The following is a 15,047-nucleotide window of genomic DNA, read 5'->3' on the forward strand; positions in this document are numbered from 1 at the left end:
TAGTAGATGTTTTAGGATACTGCATGTAAAATAAATGAATAAAACCATAATCTGTATCTCAAAGATAGAGAAAGATACATTTTAGAAATTAAGAGGTCAGATTATAGATTAGATCTACACTGCAATGGAAGATGTGATTTACAGTTTGTGGTAAGCATATCTATGGTAGATTTAATCTAGCTAGCTTGCTAAAAATAGCAATGAAGACACTGGTGCTGCTGTAGGTGGTCAGACCTAGCGATAGTCAGGAACCAGAAGTCAATAATGGAGACAGAGTCAGAAGTCAAACCAATGGTCAGAGCTGGAGTCAGCAGCCAGGGCTGGGTATCGAAACAGGCAATCTGGAACAAGGCAGAAGGGCAGGCACCAGGAACAGGACATGACAGGCTTTGTAATAAAAGTAGTGCTGGGGCTTGAGCAATTAGGTGATGGGGCTCAAGCCATTTTTTTACTTTCACAACTGATGCGACAAGCCCAAAGGTGTCAGGGCTATGAACTGCCAAGATGAGAGGAGCCAGGGCTGAGCCCCTGGCACAAATCAAGCACTGATGACAGGACAGGAAGGCAGGAATCAGGAACAAGGCAGTGCTCAAGAGTAAGGTGAGAAGGCAGGGTCCAATGTAGAAGCCAGCCAGAAATTCACCTGGTTGCTCAGACAACTTTCCTGTGCCTCCATCTGGTTTAACAATAAGTCTGAGCCAATCAGAGGCCAGATGTCTCCTCCAAATTGGGTGATGCCTATGGTGAACTAGGGTCCACCAGCCCATACTACCTGCTGGTGGTACCAGTGAGCTGCCAGATGGTGGCTGTGGTCTAAGAATTGCTTAGGGGCTACGGACCCAGGTTTGAGACCCATGATATGTCACAGGCATGGACTGTAGTGCAGGCTAGCAATGCAAGTACATATCCAGGGGGACTGGATCAGCTTGTACAGCCTGCACCAGCACATCTCTATTGCTGTTTTAATGAGCTAGCTAGATTAAACCATGGGTATGTTTAAATAACCTGCAAATCATACTTCTGATTGCAATGTAGACATAGCTTCCATCACAATAAATCTGGTTTAACAGTTCTGTCTGTGTAAAATGGCCTTATTGTGAACAAGTCAGAGGCTCATTAGAAACTGAGTGATTAACCAATGTGGTACGCAAAACATCTTTACTAAAATACATGTGCAGGGTAGCTGTGTAATGAAAGTATCAAAAATGCTTATTAAGGCAGTATATTTAAAGACTTACAGTATCACTATGGGTGAAATTCACACAAGTATAGAAGGCCTGCAGGGGCCCAGGCACTACATAAGTGCCATTTAACCGTTATTTTGAGGATTTGTGCAAAGGAGTTGGATGGGCACTCTGAACAGGAGCGAATTTCAGCCAATGGGTGGAGATGCAAGTCTACAGCTTCCACTGACTTCAGTGGGAAAACCCTGAAGAATTCAGTTCTGTGTTAAATATGATGGGGAATCCTCTCTCCTCAATGTGTGAACATGGAGTTATGTTCCTGTAAGTTTAATGAGAGTTACATATCACTATCGGGATGAAAAGACCTATAGCAACATTACAACTTGAAATTATATACATTAAAATGATTAGCACATGTATCAAGCTATGTTTTCCTTTTTAATGATTTTTCTAGACATATGTATTATCAGACAAAACATTTAGGTCATGAGAAAATATTTATTTCCAACAGCATGAATTTTGAATGTTAATTGGAAGAAGGCATGTTCAACGCTACAATTTCTCCGTCACTGGACCAGTTGAACTAGTGTGAAGCAGTGTATATATTAAAGTTACTTTAAGGAAATGCAAAAAGACAGAGTGATGTAGAAGATGAGTACAAACATTCAAGACAGTAAAATGCAGAACACTGACATATGGCTGAAAAATGTACTTTTTTTTAAATGCTCTTTTAGTATCACATAAAACTAGCAACTCACTTTAAAAACATTCTTCATGAGCAACTGTATTTTTGACCTTATGAAATTATTAAATTTAATACTGTCTTTCAGCTGGAAGAGATCTTAATATCTAATGCTCATATCAAACACGTAGATTTTGTTAACTTTACTTGTTAAGATAAAGTTTCAAGGTGCTGCACCAATAATACATAGGATTTTGATTTGACTTGTACAGAAACATGCAAATATTAATGAACAAGGGTTTTGATAATATATATTTGGTTACCATTTGATAATTATTGATAGAGTACATCAAGCTTTTGTTGTTGTTTTTTTGTTACATTTTATGCTGAACGCGACAATTCCACAGCTACCAAATTGCCACCATAGCTCTTCAGGCTTAAAAAGTAAAGCCAAAGAGTGGAGGAAATAAGTATGCCTTTATGCTTTAACATGTATTTACAAAACAGTATTATTTTATATGTAGCTAGAGAGAGAATTAAGATTTCATGGTATTTGAATCAGCACGAAATGTAAAAAAATCCCCAAAAGATTAGGAAAAACACAAGTAATTGGTACTATACACCCTTGAATCAGTTTTGTATAAGGCTTTAGTTTTCCTGATGAATGGGACATAAAACTTTTCTTAGTAGGTCTCTTTATATGCTTTAGTCATTAAAACTGTAATTTGTCACAATATACTTTGTAATAAAATAAAATCTCTTTGTGTTGTAATTGAACATAACTAGTTACCATTTAGATGTATGTGATCTTTTAGAGAGTAGCTTCCATCTAAAGTATAAGAACTAGATTTAAGGTGCTTTGATAGTTTTGCTTTCATTCCTAAAATTTACCACACAAAAACATTTGCAACTTGCTGAAATGCTTTTCTTTGGCCTTTACCACATTTTTTAAAAAATAGCCTATTATCCCCCCATAGGAGAACTTTATGTTCATTAGTCATGCGATTTCTAAGTTTCATCATTATTGTAAAACTTACTGAAACGAAATGTTAGGTGGATTTCTTTTGTCACAGCTACATTTCTTTCTCTTCCCTTTTAAAATCTCCTTGTGCATCAAGCAATAACCACAAGCAACAATTAATTTAAAGCTAGATTTTTATATGTTGTAAACTGGCTAGGACCAGGAGCTACTGACAGAACCAGCCAGTCATGCAATGTCAGCAAATTACCTCTATACCAATGCACTACCATTTAATCTTTTCCTTCGTTTCCCTCCCACATACACTATCACAATGAAGCTGGACAATGGTTCAACAGTAACTGCATATGATGGTGCTGGCAAGACAATTTTTGTTTTGATTAACCACATTTGTTTTTTTTTTCCTGTCTGAGCGAGGTTAGAAAAGCAGGGCCTTTTTCTTTAGGTCATTCCGCTTCCAAAGTGCCAGACGATCAAATTCTTCAATGTTCATTTTGAAGACTTCCTGGAACTCTTCAGGGGACAAGTGCCTCTTGAAAAAGAAAATACAAAGATACGGTAAGTGTTTTCATAAAGAAGGAGTATTTCTCCCTTTCCTGCACTATGAAACAATGTACTGGGATTTTCATTTGAATTCCCAAACTGCTTCTGTAAAAGACTGCATCAAAATCAAATAAGCTGAGATCTCTTGGGAAATGAAATTGACAGCAGTGGCTTACTTGTACAAAAAGAAATCTTTTCCAATAAAGTTCCCACTGAGTAGAAGCCAGGGTCTTTGGGAAAGAGATTTAGATATTTCTACATATAACTTGACGATAGAACATACTGAGACCTATTTAAGCCAATCTGGGAATTTAAAGAGATTGATATCAATTTAATTTCAGAGCTGGATTTCCCTCCCTTGATCTATAATAAGTCCAACAGACACCATCATAGTTCATTAATAGTAGCCTTGTAACAAACGAGAGACCATGCTGCTAAGCTCTTACATGCAAAATGTATTTCTACATGGGGTTAGAGTCATATCACAATGAGATGTTGGATAAGGCTGATTTGAAATGACTTGAGCTGGGCTTTTATTTGATGTTTCCAGTTCTCTCAGCATAAACTGAGATACAGAGCAAAAAAGAGAATTACAAAAATAATACTGCCAATAGGGCTAACATAAGGGATCTCTGTGATAAAGTTATGCTTAATACCTAATTATATTTACAGAAAAGTCTGCAAAGACTAAAGGTGTACAGTTCAACTATAAATGAAAAAGAATTTGTAGATTCTCCATTAGCTAGTTTGGACTCAATTCTGTCAAAGCATTTTACAAATATTAAGGCTCACTGCATCTGTAAGGTAGAGATTATACCATCTAAAACTGATATAATCCACAATTACCAAGAGTGACAATTTTGGGTACCCAACTGAGACCCAATTTTCACCAACTCCTACTGAAATTACTGCTGAAATAATTGCTGAGGGAATGCAGCACATTGAAAATCAGCCGCTCAGTGTCTCAGGTTGTGCTCCCCAAAACAAAGGTTTACAAAATCAAAGGCCGCTTTTTGGAAATGTTGGCCTGATTAACTTCACAGCCCCCTGGACTGGTGCTCCTCAACCCTGCTACTCTGCATTATGTGGCTGGGAAAAAGGGAGCAAAGGAACACCCTCCCTCCCCCTGCCTGTTATTGCTATTATTAGCATTATAATTATTAATTATAATAATTACTATAACCTAGGCGCTTCAGTCATGAACCATGACCCCATTGTGCTATGCACTGTATAAACACAGAAGAAGAAGATGGTCCCCAAAGAGCTTACAATCTAAGTATAAGACAAGAGACATCAGAAGGATACAGACAGGGGAGTACAAGGAAACAATGAGACAATACTGATCAGCATGACAGTGTCAGCAAACCAACAGCCTAACCTGGCTGCAACCCTCATTTTGGATACCCATGCCCCCCAGCCCAGCATTATTCCCCCACGCCCCACTGGAGCACCATCCCCTACAACTCAGGATCACCAAGTCCCCCCACCACAGCAATGCCAGGCCCCTCCCTTCATCAACACCAGTTCCTACCCCAGGCTCCCCCCTAGCAGCAGCAGCGATTATAAGATCATCTGCAGCTCTGGAAAAACTTGCTCCCAAAAAGATGTCATCAAACTGGAGAGACTTCAGATAAAAATAACAAAACTAATCATGGGGCTGAAGAATTTGATTTATGACGAAAGATTAAAAGACCTAACAATGTATCAGCTTGGCCAAATATGACTAAGGGGGCGTATGATAAATGTCTACAAGAGTTTGAAGGGTCTAAATACCAAGGGAAAAGACCCGCAGAGAGGGGTTATGGCAATTATTCATATTTTTCTCAGTACATATGATTTTAATTTTGTTGGACTTTACCTATAGCTGAGAACTTAATGCTCTTCACTAATGAAGTTGGGGAGAACAAGTCCCAAAGAAATCTAGGAGTGAATTTTCTCTCTCATCAGCTGTTTGAACATTAATTATCTTAAATGAAATTCTCTGGCCTCGATAGCCAAACCAAAGAAGGGGAATTGAAAATTGATGTCTGAGGGGGAGCGAGAATGTAAACTTGTGTGTGTGTATTTTATAAGGCTATGATATGACTTTGAAGTCCTTGTAGGAATGGCTCAGTGAAAAGCAAGTTAAAAATTCCAACCCTGTTTTGTGCGACTTAGCCACCATTAAAGAAACGCAGGCTGGTTTTGTCAGAACTGCAGCATTTTAGTCATTTTCAGTTGTATCATAAAAATATTACTTAATGGTATCGTTTTTATCCCACATACATGCTCACAATCTTTTATTAATCTAAAAACCAGAGTTGTGTGATACACTGATATTGTATCCTATGTCGCTGGTACTGGCTCCTGCACCGTGGCACAGGGAGTGACAAATGACATTTTTGTGCACTCGCAGCATGTTTGGTGCTGTACCGAATACAGAGGAAGACTGACTCCCTTTCCCAAAGCGACAATCTAAGGGCCACGCTGACATCAAATGGGAAAAACCTGCGTAAGGTTTAGAAAACTAAACAAGTTTCAATTTGTGTGGCTTCTTTCAGATTGTTCTTGGGATGGGCTGCCTTTTCTTGAAAGGCAAGGAGGCAAAGCCCACTAAAATATGCAGATTCCCTGAAATCAGGGGGAAATTGTGCAGATCTCAGGGCACCCATGGAGGGCAGAGATGGTTGTACAGATGCCTCTGCACCATTTCCTGACCTCTCTTCCCCACCTTCTGAGTCAGAGCATGCGCCCTTACCAAAAAGTGCACCTTTTTCTAAAAGCATAGGCCTGTGAGACTAAGGGTCTGATTCTCCACACTGGCATGCTCCCACTGTAACTCTACTGATTTCAATAGGATTACAGCACTGTAAATAACTGATTGCTTGGAGCTGCCATTGCTCTTAACCTCACCTACACTCTATATTAACAAAAAGAAAAGGAGGACTTGTGGCACCTTAGAGACTAACAAATTTATTTGAGCATAAGCTTTCCTGAGCTACAGCTCACTTCATCAGATGCATTCAGTGGAAAATACAGTGGGGAGATTTATATACATAGAGAACATGAAACAATGGGTGTTACCATACACACTGTAAGGAGGGTGATCACTTAAGGTGAGCTATTACCAGCAGGAGAGCCGGGGTGGGGGGGGGAGACCTTTTGTAGTGATAATCAAGGTGGGCCATTTCCAGCAGTTGACAAGAACATCTGAGGAACAGTGGGGGGGGGAGGGGGGAAATTAACATGGGGAAATAGTTTTACTTTTTGTAATGACTCATCCATTCCCAGTCTCTATTCAAGCCTAAGTTAATTGTATCCAGTTTGCAAATTAATTCCAATTCAGCAGTCTCTCGTTGGAGTCTGTTTTTGAAGCTTTTTTGTTGAAGTATAGCCACTCTTAGGTCTGTGATCGAGTGACCAGAGAGATTGAAGTGTTCTCCAACTGGTTTTTGAATGTTATAATTCTTGACGTCTGATTTGTGTCCATTCATTCTTTTACGTAGAGACTGTCCAGTTTGGCCAATGTACATGGCAGAGGGGCATTGCTGGCACATGATGGCATATATCACATTGGTAGATGCGCAGGTGAAGGAGCCTCTGATAGTGTGGCTGATGTGATTAGGCCCTATGATGGTATCCCCTGAACAGATAAGTGGACAGAGTTGGCAACGGGCTTTGTTGCAAGGATAGGTTCCTGGGTTAGTGGTTCTGTTGTGTGGTGTGTGGTTGCTGGTGAGTATTTTGCTTCAGATTGGGGGGCTGTCTGTAAGCAAGGACTGGTCTATCTCCCAAGATCTGAGAGAGCGATGGCTCATCCTTCAGGATAGGTTGTAGATCCTTGATGATGCGTTGGAGAGGTTTTAGTTGGGGGCTGAAGGTGATGGCTAGTGGCGTTCTGTTGTTTTCTTTGTTGGGCCTGTCCTGTAGTAGGTGACTTCTGGGTACTCTTCTGGCTCTGTCAATCTGTTTCTTCACTTCAGCAGGTGGGTATGAATGGACACAAATCAGACGTCAAGAATTATAACATTCAAAAACCAGTTGGAGAACACTTCAATCTCTCTGGTCACTCGATCACAGACCTAAGAGTGGCTATACTTCAACAAAAAAGCTTCAAAAACAGACTCCAACGAGAGACTGCTGAATTGGAATTAATTTGCAAACTGGATACAATTAACTTAGGCTTGAATAGAGACTAGGAGTGGATGAGTCATTACACAAAGTAAAACTATTTTCCCATGGTATTTCTCCCCCCCACCCCACCCCCACTGTTCCTCTGATATTCTTGTTAACTGCTGGAATTAGCCTACCTGCTTGTCACCATGGAAGGTTTTCCTCCTTTCCCCCCCTGCTGTTGGTGATGGCTTATCTTAAGTGATCACTCTCCTTACAGTGTGTATGATAAACCCATTGTTTCATGTTCTCTGTGTGTGTGTGTGTATATAAATCTCTCCTCTGTTTTTTCCACCAAATGCATCCGATGAAGTGAGCTGTAGCTCACGAAAGCTTATGCTCTAATAAATTTGTTAGTCTCTAAGGTGCCACAAGTACTCCTTTTCTTTTTGCGAATACAGACTAACACGGCTGCTACTCTGAAACTTTTAGGTCTGTAATTGAGTGACCACAGAGATTGAAGTGTTCTCCAACTGGTTTTTGAATGTTATAATTCTTGACGTCTGATTTGTGTCCATTTATTCTTTTACGTAGAGACTGTCCAGTTTGACCAATGTACATGGCAGAGGGGCATTGCTGGCATATGATGGCATATATCACATTGGTAGATGTGCAGGTGAACAAGCCTCTGATAGTGTGGCTGATGTGATTAGGCCCCATGATGGTGTCCCCTGAATAGATATGTGGACACAGTTGGCAACGGGCTTTGTTGCAAAGGATGAGTTCCTGGGTTAGTGGTTCTGGTGTGTGGTTGCTGGTGAGTATTTGCTTTAGGTTGGGGGGCTGTCTGTAAGCAAGGATTGGCCTGTCTCCCAAGATCTGTGAGAGTGATGGGTCGTCCTTCATGATAGGTTGTAGATCCTTGATGAGGATTGGAGCGTTGGAGAGGTTTTAGTTGGGGGCTGAAGGTGATGGCTAGTGGCGTTCTGTTATTTTCTTTGTTGGGCCTGTCCTGTAGTAGGTGACTTCTGGGTACTCTTCTGGCTCTGTCAATCTATTTCTTCATTTCAGCAGGTGGGTATTGTAGTTGTAAGAATACTTGACAGAGATCTTGTAGGGGTTTGTCTCTGTCTGAGGGGTTGGAACAAATGCGGTTGTATCATAGAGCTTGGCTGTATACAATGGATCGTGTGGTGTGATCTGGATGAAAGCTGGAGGCATGTAGGTAGGAATAGCGGTCAGTAGGTTTCCGATATAGGGTGGTGTTTATGTGACCATCACTTATTAGCACCATAGTGTCCAGGAAGTGGATCTCTTGTGTGGACTGGTCCAGGCTGAGGCTGATGGTGAGATGGAAATTGTTGAAATCATGGTGGAATTCCTCAAGGGCTTCTTTTCCATGGGTCCAGATGATGAAGATGTCATCAATGTGGCACAAATAGAGTAAAGGCATTAGGGGATGAGAGCTGAGGAAGCGTTGTTCTAAGTCAGCCATAAAAGTTGGCATACTGTAGGGCCATGCGGGTGCACCCATAGCAGTGCCGCTGATTTGAAGGTATACATTGTCCCCAAATGTGAAATAGTTATGGGTGAGGACAAAGTCACAAAGTTCAGCCCCAGGTTTGCAGTGACATCATCAGGGATACTGTTCCTGACAGCCTGTAGTCCATCTTTGGGTGGAATATTGGTGTAGAGGGCTTCGTGGGGGTGGAGGGGCAGAAGGAGAGGCCCCGAGATAGGACAGATTCTTTTGCTGGGCTAAGAGTATAGTTGGATAGATTAACAATATTGCTGGGTGGGTTAAGGGAACCACTGTTGTGGCCCCTTGTGGCATGAACACCATTCTGGCCACTATGGATGTAGAAGCCCCCCACTGTTCCTTAGATGTTCTTGTCAACTGCTGGAAATGGCCCACCTTGATTATCACTACAAAAGGTTTCCCCTCCCACCCCGCAGCTCTCCTGCTGGTAATAGCTCACCTTAAGTGATCACTCTCCTTACAGTGTGTATGGTAACACCCATTGTTTCATGTTCTCTAAGTATATAAATCTCCCCACTATATTTTCCACTGAATGCATTCGATGAAGTGAGCTGTAGCTCAGGAAAGCTTATGCTCAAATACATTTGTTAGTCTCTAAGGTGCCACAAGTACTCCTTTTCTTTTTGTGAATACAGACTAACACAGCTGCCACTCTGAAACCTGTCTATATTAACACTAGAGTTTAGTAGTTCATGCTACTGTAAAAAAAGGAGTCACCAAAATATTGCTATCATAATTTAGTAACCCCCATTCACACACACACACACACAGCATTAGAACACAAGAGCTTATTCTCAAGAATTACAGTAAACGCTAACCACTTTTGGAAACTGTATCATTAATTAAAAGCTGTGCTAAATCTCTTTAAAGCAAAGAGGAATGCAAGCATTACAATGTGAAATCCTCATTTTCCAACATACAGGCTCATTAAAGTGAGTATTACAGTTACGGGCTCATTACATTGCCTGCCAGAAGAAAGGTAATTAATTGCACAGTCAAACAGTCATACATAATGTTTTAAATGATGCTTTTCTCTGCAAATTAATCAGGCTTGTCTTTTTTTTTCTGTGGCCTGTTTAAAAAAAACACAAAGCAGTTTAAATAGATTTATAATATTTATTCAGTTCAGTTAACTTTGTTTTCTTTGAGAAGAAACGTGCTTGTAATGAAATCCAGAGATCTTCAAAACTAATAGTTAGCAACATCACATTAATGTGAATAAGTTATGGTAAGGGAAGGCTGCAATTAACTTACAGCCATATTGCCTCAAGCTGTGGTCATGTCAACTTCCACAACCGAAGCAGGCTTATGCTCTGTCAGTAATTAGATGAGAAATCTCAAGGGAAAAGGTGCTAGAAATTCAGTACGTATTATACATTCTTGTCAGTCAATAGTGAACCAACGATCCAATGTAATGCAAAGTACTGCATGGCTGGAGAGGATGAATTTAAGAAGAGAAAAACCAAGGTCCTGTTCACTTGTTGTTATCAAAAATATTTTATTTCTGTTAACTCCCATGTCCTGAGCAAATTAGAGCTAGGCTTTATATTACGCCAACCTGAATCCATACTGTGCTTTCAGTTAGACACACTTGTTCTAAAATATTATATATATTTATATAATATGCTGTTAAACAATTGCTTTGTTTCATTTCAGTGGGGACCACACTGATCATATCACCTGCACTCTGCCCGTTAATCCATCTCTGCCAGGACTGCTATTGACATTCCCAAACCTCTGAACAACAGAATCTGGGACTAACAGTTGCAGAATCTGGCCCTGTGCTAGCATCCAGCTCCCAATATAAAAAATTGTCAGAAAAATCTGGGACAGACTGTCAGCCCCTCACGAACATGGGACAGCAGATAGTCACACAAGTAGCCTACTTTCATTTCAGCTCTCCAACGTGAGTAAGTTGCTGCTCTGTCCTGGTAGGTGATCATTCATTTCTTGAGTGTAAAGATAATAAAGCTTTCACCATTCTAAATATCTCACTAATAAAAGGAATTTGGGTTAAAAATAACTTTCTCCCCATGACTTAACCCTGGCCCTAACCTTATCATGTTCAACCATCATTACTTGGACACCGTCTGGCCCTTTTGTGCTTCACCCTACTGCCTTATTGACTACCTACCTTGCTGCTACAAGAGTTGTCTAACCTTCCCCCCTCTCTACTTTGCTGCTTGTGGCTCAGCAGGCTTCCTGGATGCTTCTTCTAAGCCTACCACATGGCTAATTATAAAACTGTAATTAGCCATGTGCTAGGCTCTCAGGGGAGCATTCGGGGTTATTCTCATCTATGGGGTAATTAGGCTGCACACTTGATAAATATTTCAGTCTATTAAGTAATTATGTGATTGGAAAAAATGCTTACGTGGTGGCACAAGCTGCCTTCTAAGGAATGTTAAAGGATATCACAATATACAATAACTCCATTGACTACGGATATAACTGGTGACCACAGCTGTCACCAAACTAGACATTGGCATTTAGCCACAGCCTTAAGCAAGAGGGAGGTGGAGTGGAGCGGCAACATCCCACAACCCCTGGGGAGTGAGAACGCTTCACTCACACGATCTACTCCCCTTCAGTATGCCTGGCCAGATCTTCAAGCTGCTGCTGTGGCAGATGGGAAAAGGTAGATGAAACCATGGCCCTGCCTTATTCTTGCCCCCTTTAGGCAATTTGTGTTCTCTGAAAGGCTCAGAGGGAGCAGTTCCTGAGTGCCCTGGTGCAAGATGTGCAATAGGAAGAGGGTTTGTATGACCTCTCTCCTGCCCTTCCAGCCCCCTGCACAGGACCTCTGGCAGCTCTTTGGATGCGTCTTGCCTTATATCTCAAGACATTATGAGATTACAGAGGAACTCCATTTTACTCGGTGATGTTACTGTGGGACATCTCATAACCCCTTGTGATGTATCACAAGGCACTAAGAAAACCATTTGCAGCACCACTAAGCCTATACTATTTTCCTCTAATTAGGCAATTACCCAAGAAGCTAAAGATGATTTCTAATATGGGATAAAAAATAGGAATTATTTCACTCAGTGGAACTATTCTCCTATCCAGTGATATAGCATCATGCAACTCTGAGGATAATTTGTGTCACCACACTATTATTCAACAAAATGAACTTGCTCCTATTGGGAATTACATAATTGGTCCCTGCTTAATTAATCTGTAATTAAAAATGTTATGATAATGTACGGAAAGTGTGTACTGTGCATGCAAAGAAGACTTAACAATTCAAGTTTTATAACCACTGCTTTACCTTAAAAAAGGCAGATAATGTTAAGTTGTGGAATCCAAAGATGTTTATTATTTTGTTAGTATGAATGTTACTGCTCACGCGTGGTTCCAAACTGACAGCTGATGCTCAGAGGCTAGATATCAGCAAACTTGGACTTGAGCTCTATAGACCTGATCCAAACAGTTGCCATTTAATTAACAGGGCTTTTGAGCTTGTTCCTAAAACATGTCTTCTAGTTTGTCCTGGGTCTGGGCTTCATAGTGTCCATCTGAGCATCTTCTACCTACCCGCTGTGCACTTCTCACTCTGTTCCCATCCTGGTAGGAATTACATTTTTTCATGCTTCACGTCATTCCAAATGAATAATTTTCATCTGACAAAAGCTTCCTTCATAAGGCCTCTGAAAACTGATATGAAGAAATACCCAACACCGATAGCAGCCTAAGCATACACTAAGGATAAGAAAAGGAGTACTTGTGGCACCTTAGAGACTAACAAATTTATTAGAGCATAAGCTTTCGTGAAGTGAGCTGTAGCTCATGAAAGCTTATGCTCTAATAAATTTGTTAGTCTCTAAGGTGCCACAAGTACTCCTTTTCTTTTTGCGAATACAGACTAATACGGCTGCTACTCTGAAACTAAGAATAAGCAAACACATTTTCTGCAAGTTTAAAAGGGTACTATTCCATTAAAGTCAATGTGTTGTGTCCTCTTCATGCCACTTGTGAATTTCAATGTGGGTTGGGTCCCTAACTTCCTTAGGCTCCTTTGAAAACTCCAGCCTGAAACGATAAACCATTCCTCTGATCTCAACACATGCAACATTCCAACATTTTCTTGAAAAGTGGCTAGAACACAGCATGAGTGTTGAGTAAAAGCTAGGGCAGAAAACTTTATCCTTAAAGCAGATCCAAGTAAGCACTTTTAGGAGGAATATACATGTTGGAATCACTATGTGGATTCTATTCAAACAAGGTCACACCCATATATAAACAGTTGATTTCTGTTTGCCAGAGTCTGCTGGCAGGCAAAGTCTTGTGCAAAGCATTCACTCACTTGCATTCCTGTTTTTTTTAATTAACAATTATTTTTTTAGTATATCCTTCAGAAACCAACAATTAACAGGCACAGACATGAGTGAAATGAGTTACACTTTTCAACTGCATTCCATAGGAATGACTGAATAATGTGTCTTCATTAACTCTTTATGATATTCAAAAGAAAAGCCCAAGAAAAACAAAGAAATACATATATACTGATAAATTTAAATGATAAAACTGAAAAGATCTATTTAAAATGAGATACTCTAAACACACGTTTGCTTGTGAGACTCACAAATCATGGCCACACATCTGTGATAAAATTAACGGCAGAAATGAAATCTATGAACATACCATTGTTCTAAAAGTGGATACAGTGAAAACCTTTAACATCGTTGTGATAGAACAGGAAGAGCAAACAACATATGATATCATGTAAGTGGAGGTTACTTACTGTAACTGGAAGTTCTTCGAGATGTGTGGTCCCTATCCATACTATACATGGAGGTATGCACGTGCCCCAGTCTGGCTGCTCTTCAAAGCTGTGTCCGTTGGCCCATACATGTGCAGTAGCTCGCCTCGTACTCCCAACTACGGGCATAAGAGGCAATGTGGGTCGACCCCTCTCCAGTTCCTCTTACCACAATGTAATAGGATCTGAAGCAAAGAGGATGGAGGGCAGGTAGTGGAATACAGATAGTGTATATATACAGTATCTTTTTCAGGACTCTGTCATGAATTTCCCACTCATAGGCTATTGAGACGCTTCTGCTTAGTTCGCCTGCCAAGGAGCTGTCAATACTGGGAAGATACACAGCTTGTATTATGATACAGTTCCTGATGCACCTTTTCCAAAGTCTGACTGCCTCCTGGATGAGGGGAGGAGATCTCGCTCCTCCCTGTTTGTTTATACAGTGGTGATATTGTTTGACATTATCTGAATATGTAGCAAGCACATAAGCAGAAAGACCACCCTCAGTTCCAGTAAATTTATATGTAGGCAGGCTACTCATAGGGTACAGGTACCTTGAGCAGTGTGATTGTCCAAGTGAGCAGCCCACTCCAGAAGGGAGGTGTCCATCACAGTGGTGCCCCTGGGGCTGGGAGGGCTGAAGGGTATTCCCAACATGACCTCTTCCTATTTTGACCACCAAGTTAGAGAGGAGACACCTCTGGGAGGAACGACTACCCTGGAGCTGATATGGTCCTTGCTTGTACTTGCAGGTACTGTAAGTGCAGTCTGGAGCTGATATGGTCCTTGCTTGGTTGATAGGTTGAGTGGTCTAACGGTGAGAAGCACTTGTGCACTGTGGCTTGTGATCTGCGAGTGATGTGGTCAATCAGGGTGCTCGGTGCATGAAACTTTTCTGAGGGGAGGAACGCTCCTGCAGAAATCGAGTCCAACTTTCCCCCTGAAAAGTTGTGGGTCACAAAAGAGACTTTTCTTCATTTATGCAAATGCCTGGGGCTGTTAAAAGTTCTATCAGAACCCTTGTCACCAACCTGACCTCCTGGTGAGATTGACCTACCAGGAGCAAATCGTCCAGGTATAGTCCTGGCATGTCAACTGGGCTGCTGTCATAGAGAAAAGCTTTGTAATTACTTTGGGTGCTGTAGCCAGCCCAAAGGGGAGGACTCAAAACTGGAAGTGTTCCTGGACTACTATAACATGTAGGAAATTCCTGTGTGAATGTCCACATGGAAATATACGTGTCCTTCATGTCAAGAGCTATGAAC

At 41.0% G+C, this 15,047-nt stretch overlaps 1 protein-coding gene across 20 annotated transcripts in view; it reads right to left on the reverse strand.

Annotated features, from left to right (window-relative positions):
- Positions 1 to 2,223: 2,223 nt before the first annotated feature.
- The window catches only part of ABLIM2 (actin binding LIM protein family member 2), a 228,334-nt gene continuing 215,510 nt past the window's right edge, over positions 2,224 to 15,047 (reverse strand). For all 20 annotated transcript variants that reach the window (XM_038400096.2, XM_038400093.2, XM_038400094.2 and 17 more), the window contains one exon: positions 2,224 to 3,377. In XM_038400096.2, coding sequence (XP_038256024.1) covers positions 3,264 to 3,377 — 114 coding nt within the window. In that variant the 3' untranslated portion in view covers positions 2,224 to 3,263. The remainder of the gene's footprint in view (positions 3,378 to 15,047) is intronic.

Source organism: Dermochelys coriacea, chromosome 4, assembly GCF_009764565.3.
Source record: "Dermochelys coriacea isolate rDerCor1 chromosome 4, rDerCor1.pri.v4, whole genome shotgun sequence".
Lineage (NCBI taxonomy): Eukaryota > Metazoa > Chordata > Testudines > Dermochelyidae > Dermochelys > Dermochelys coriacea.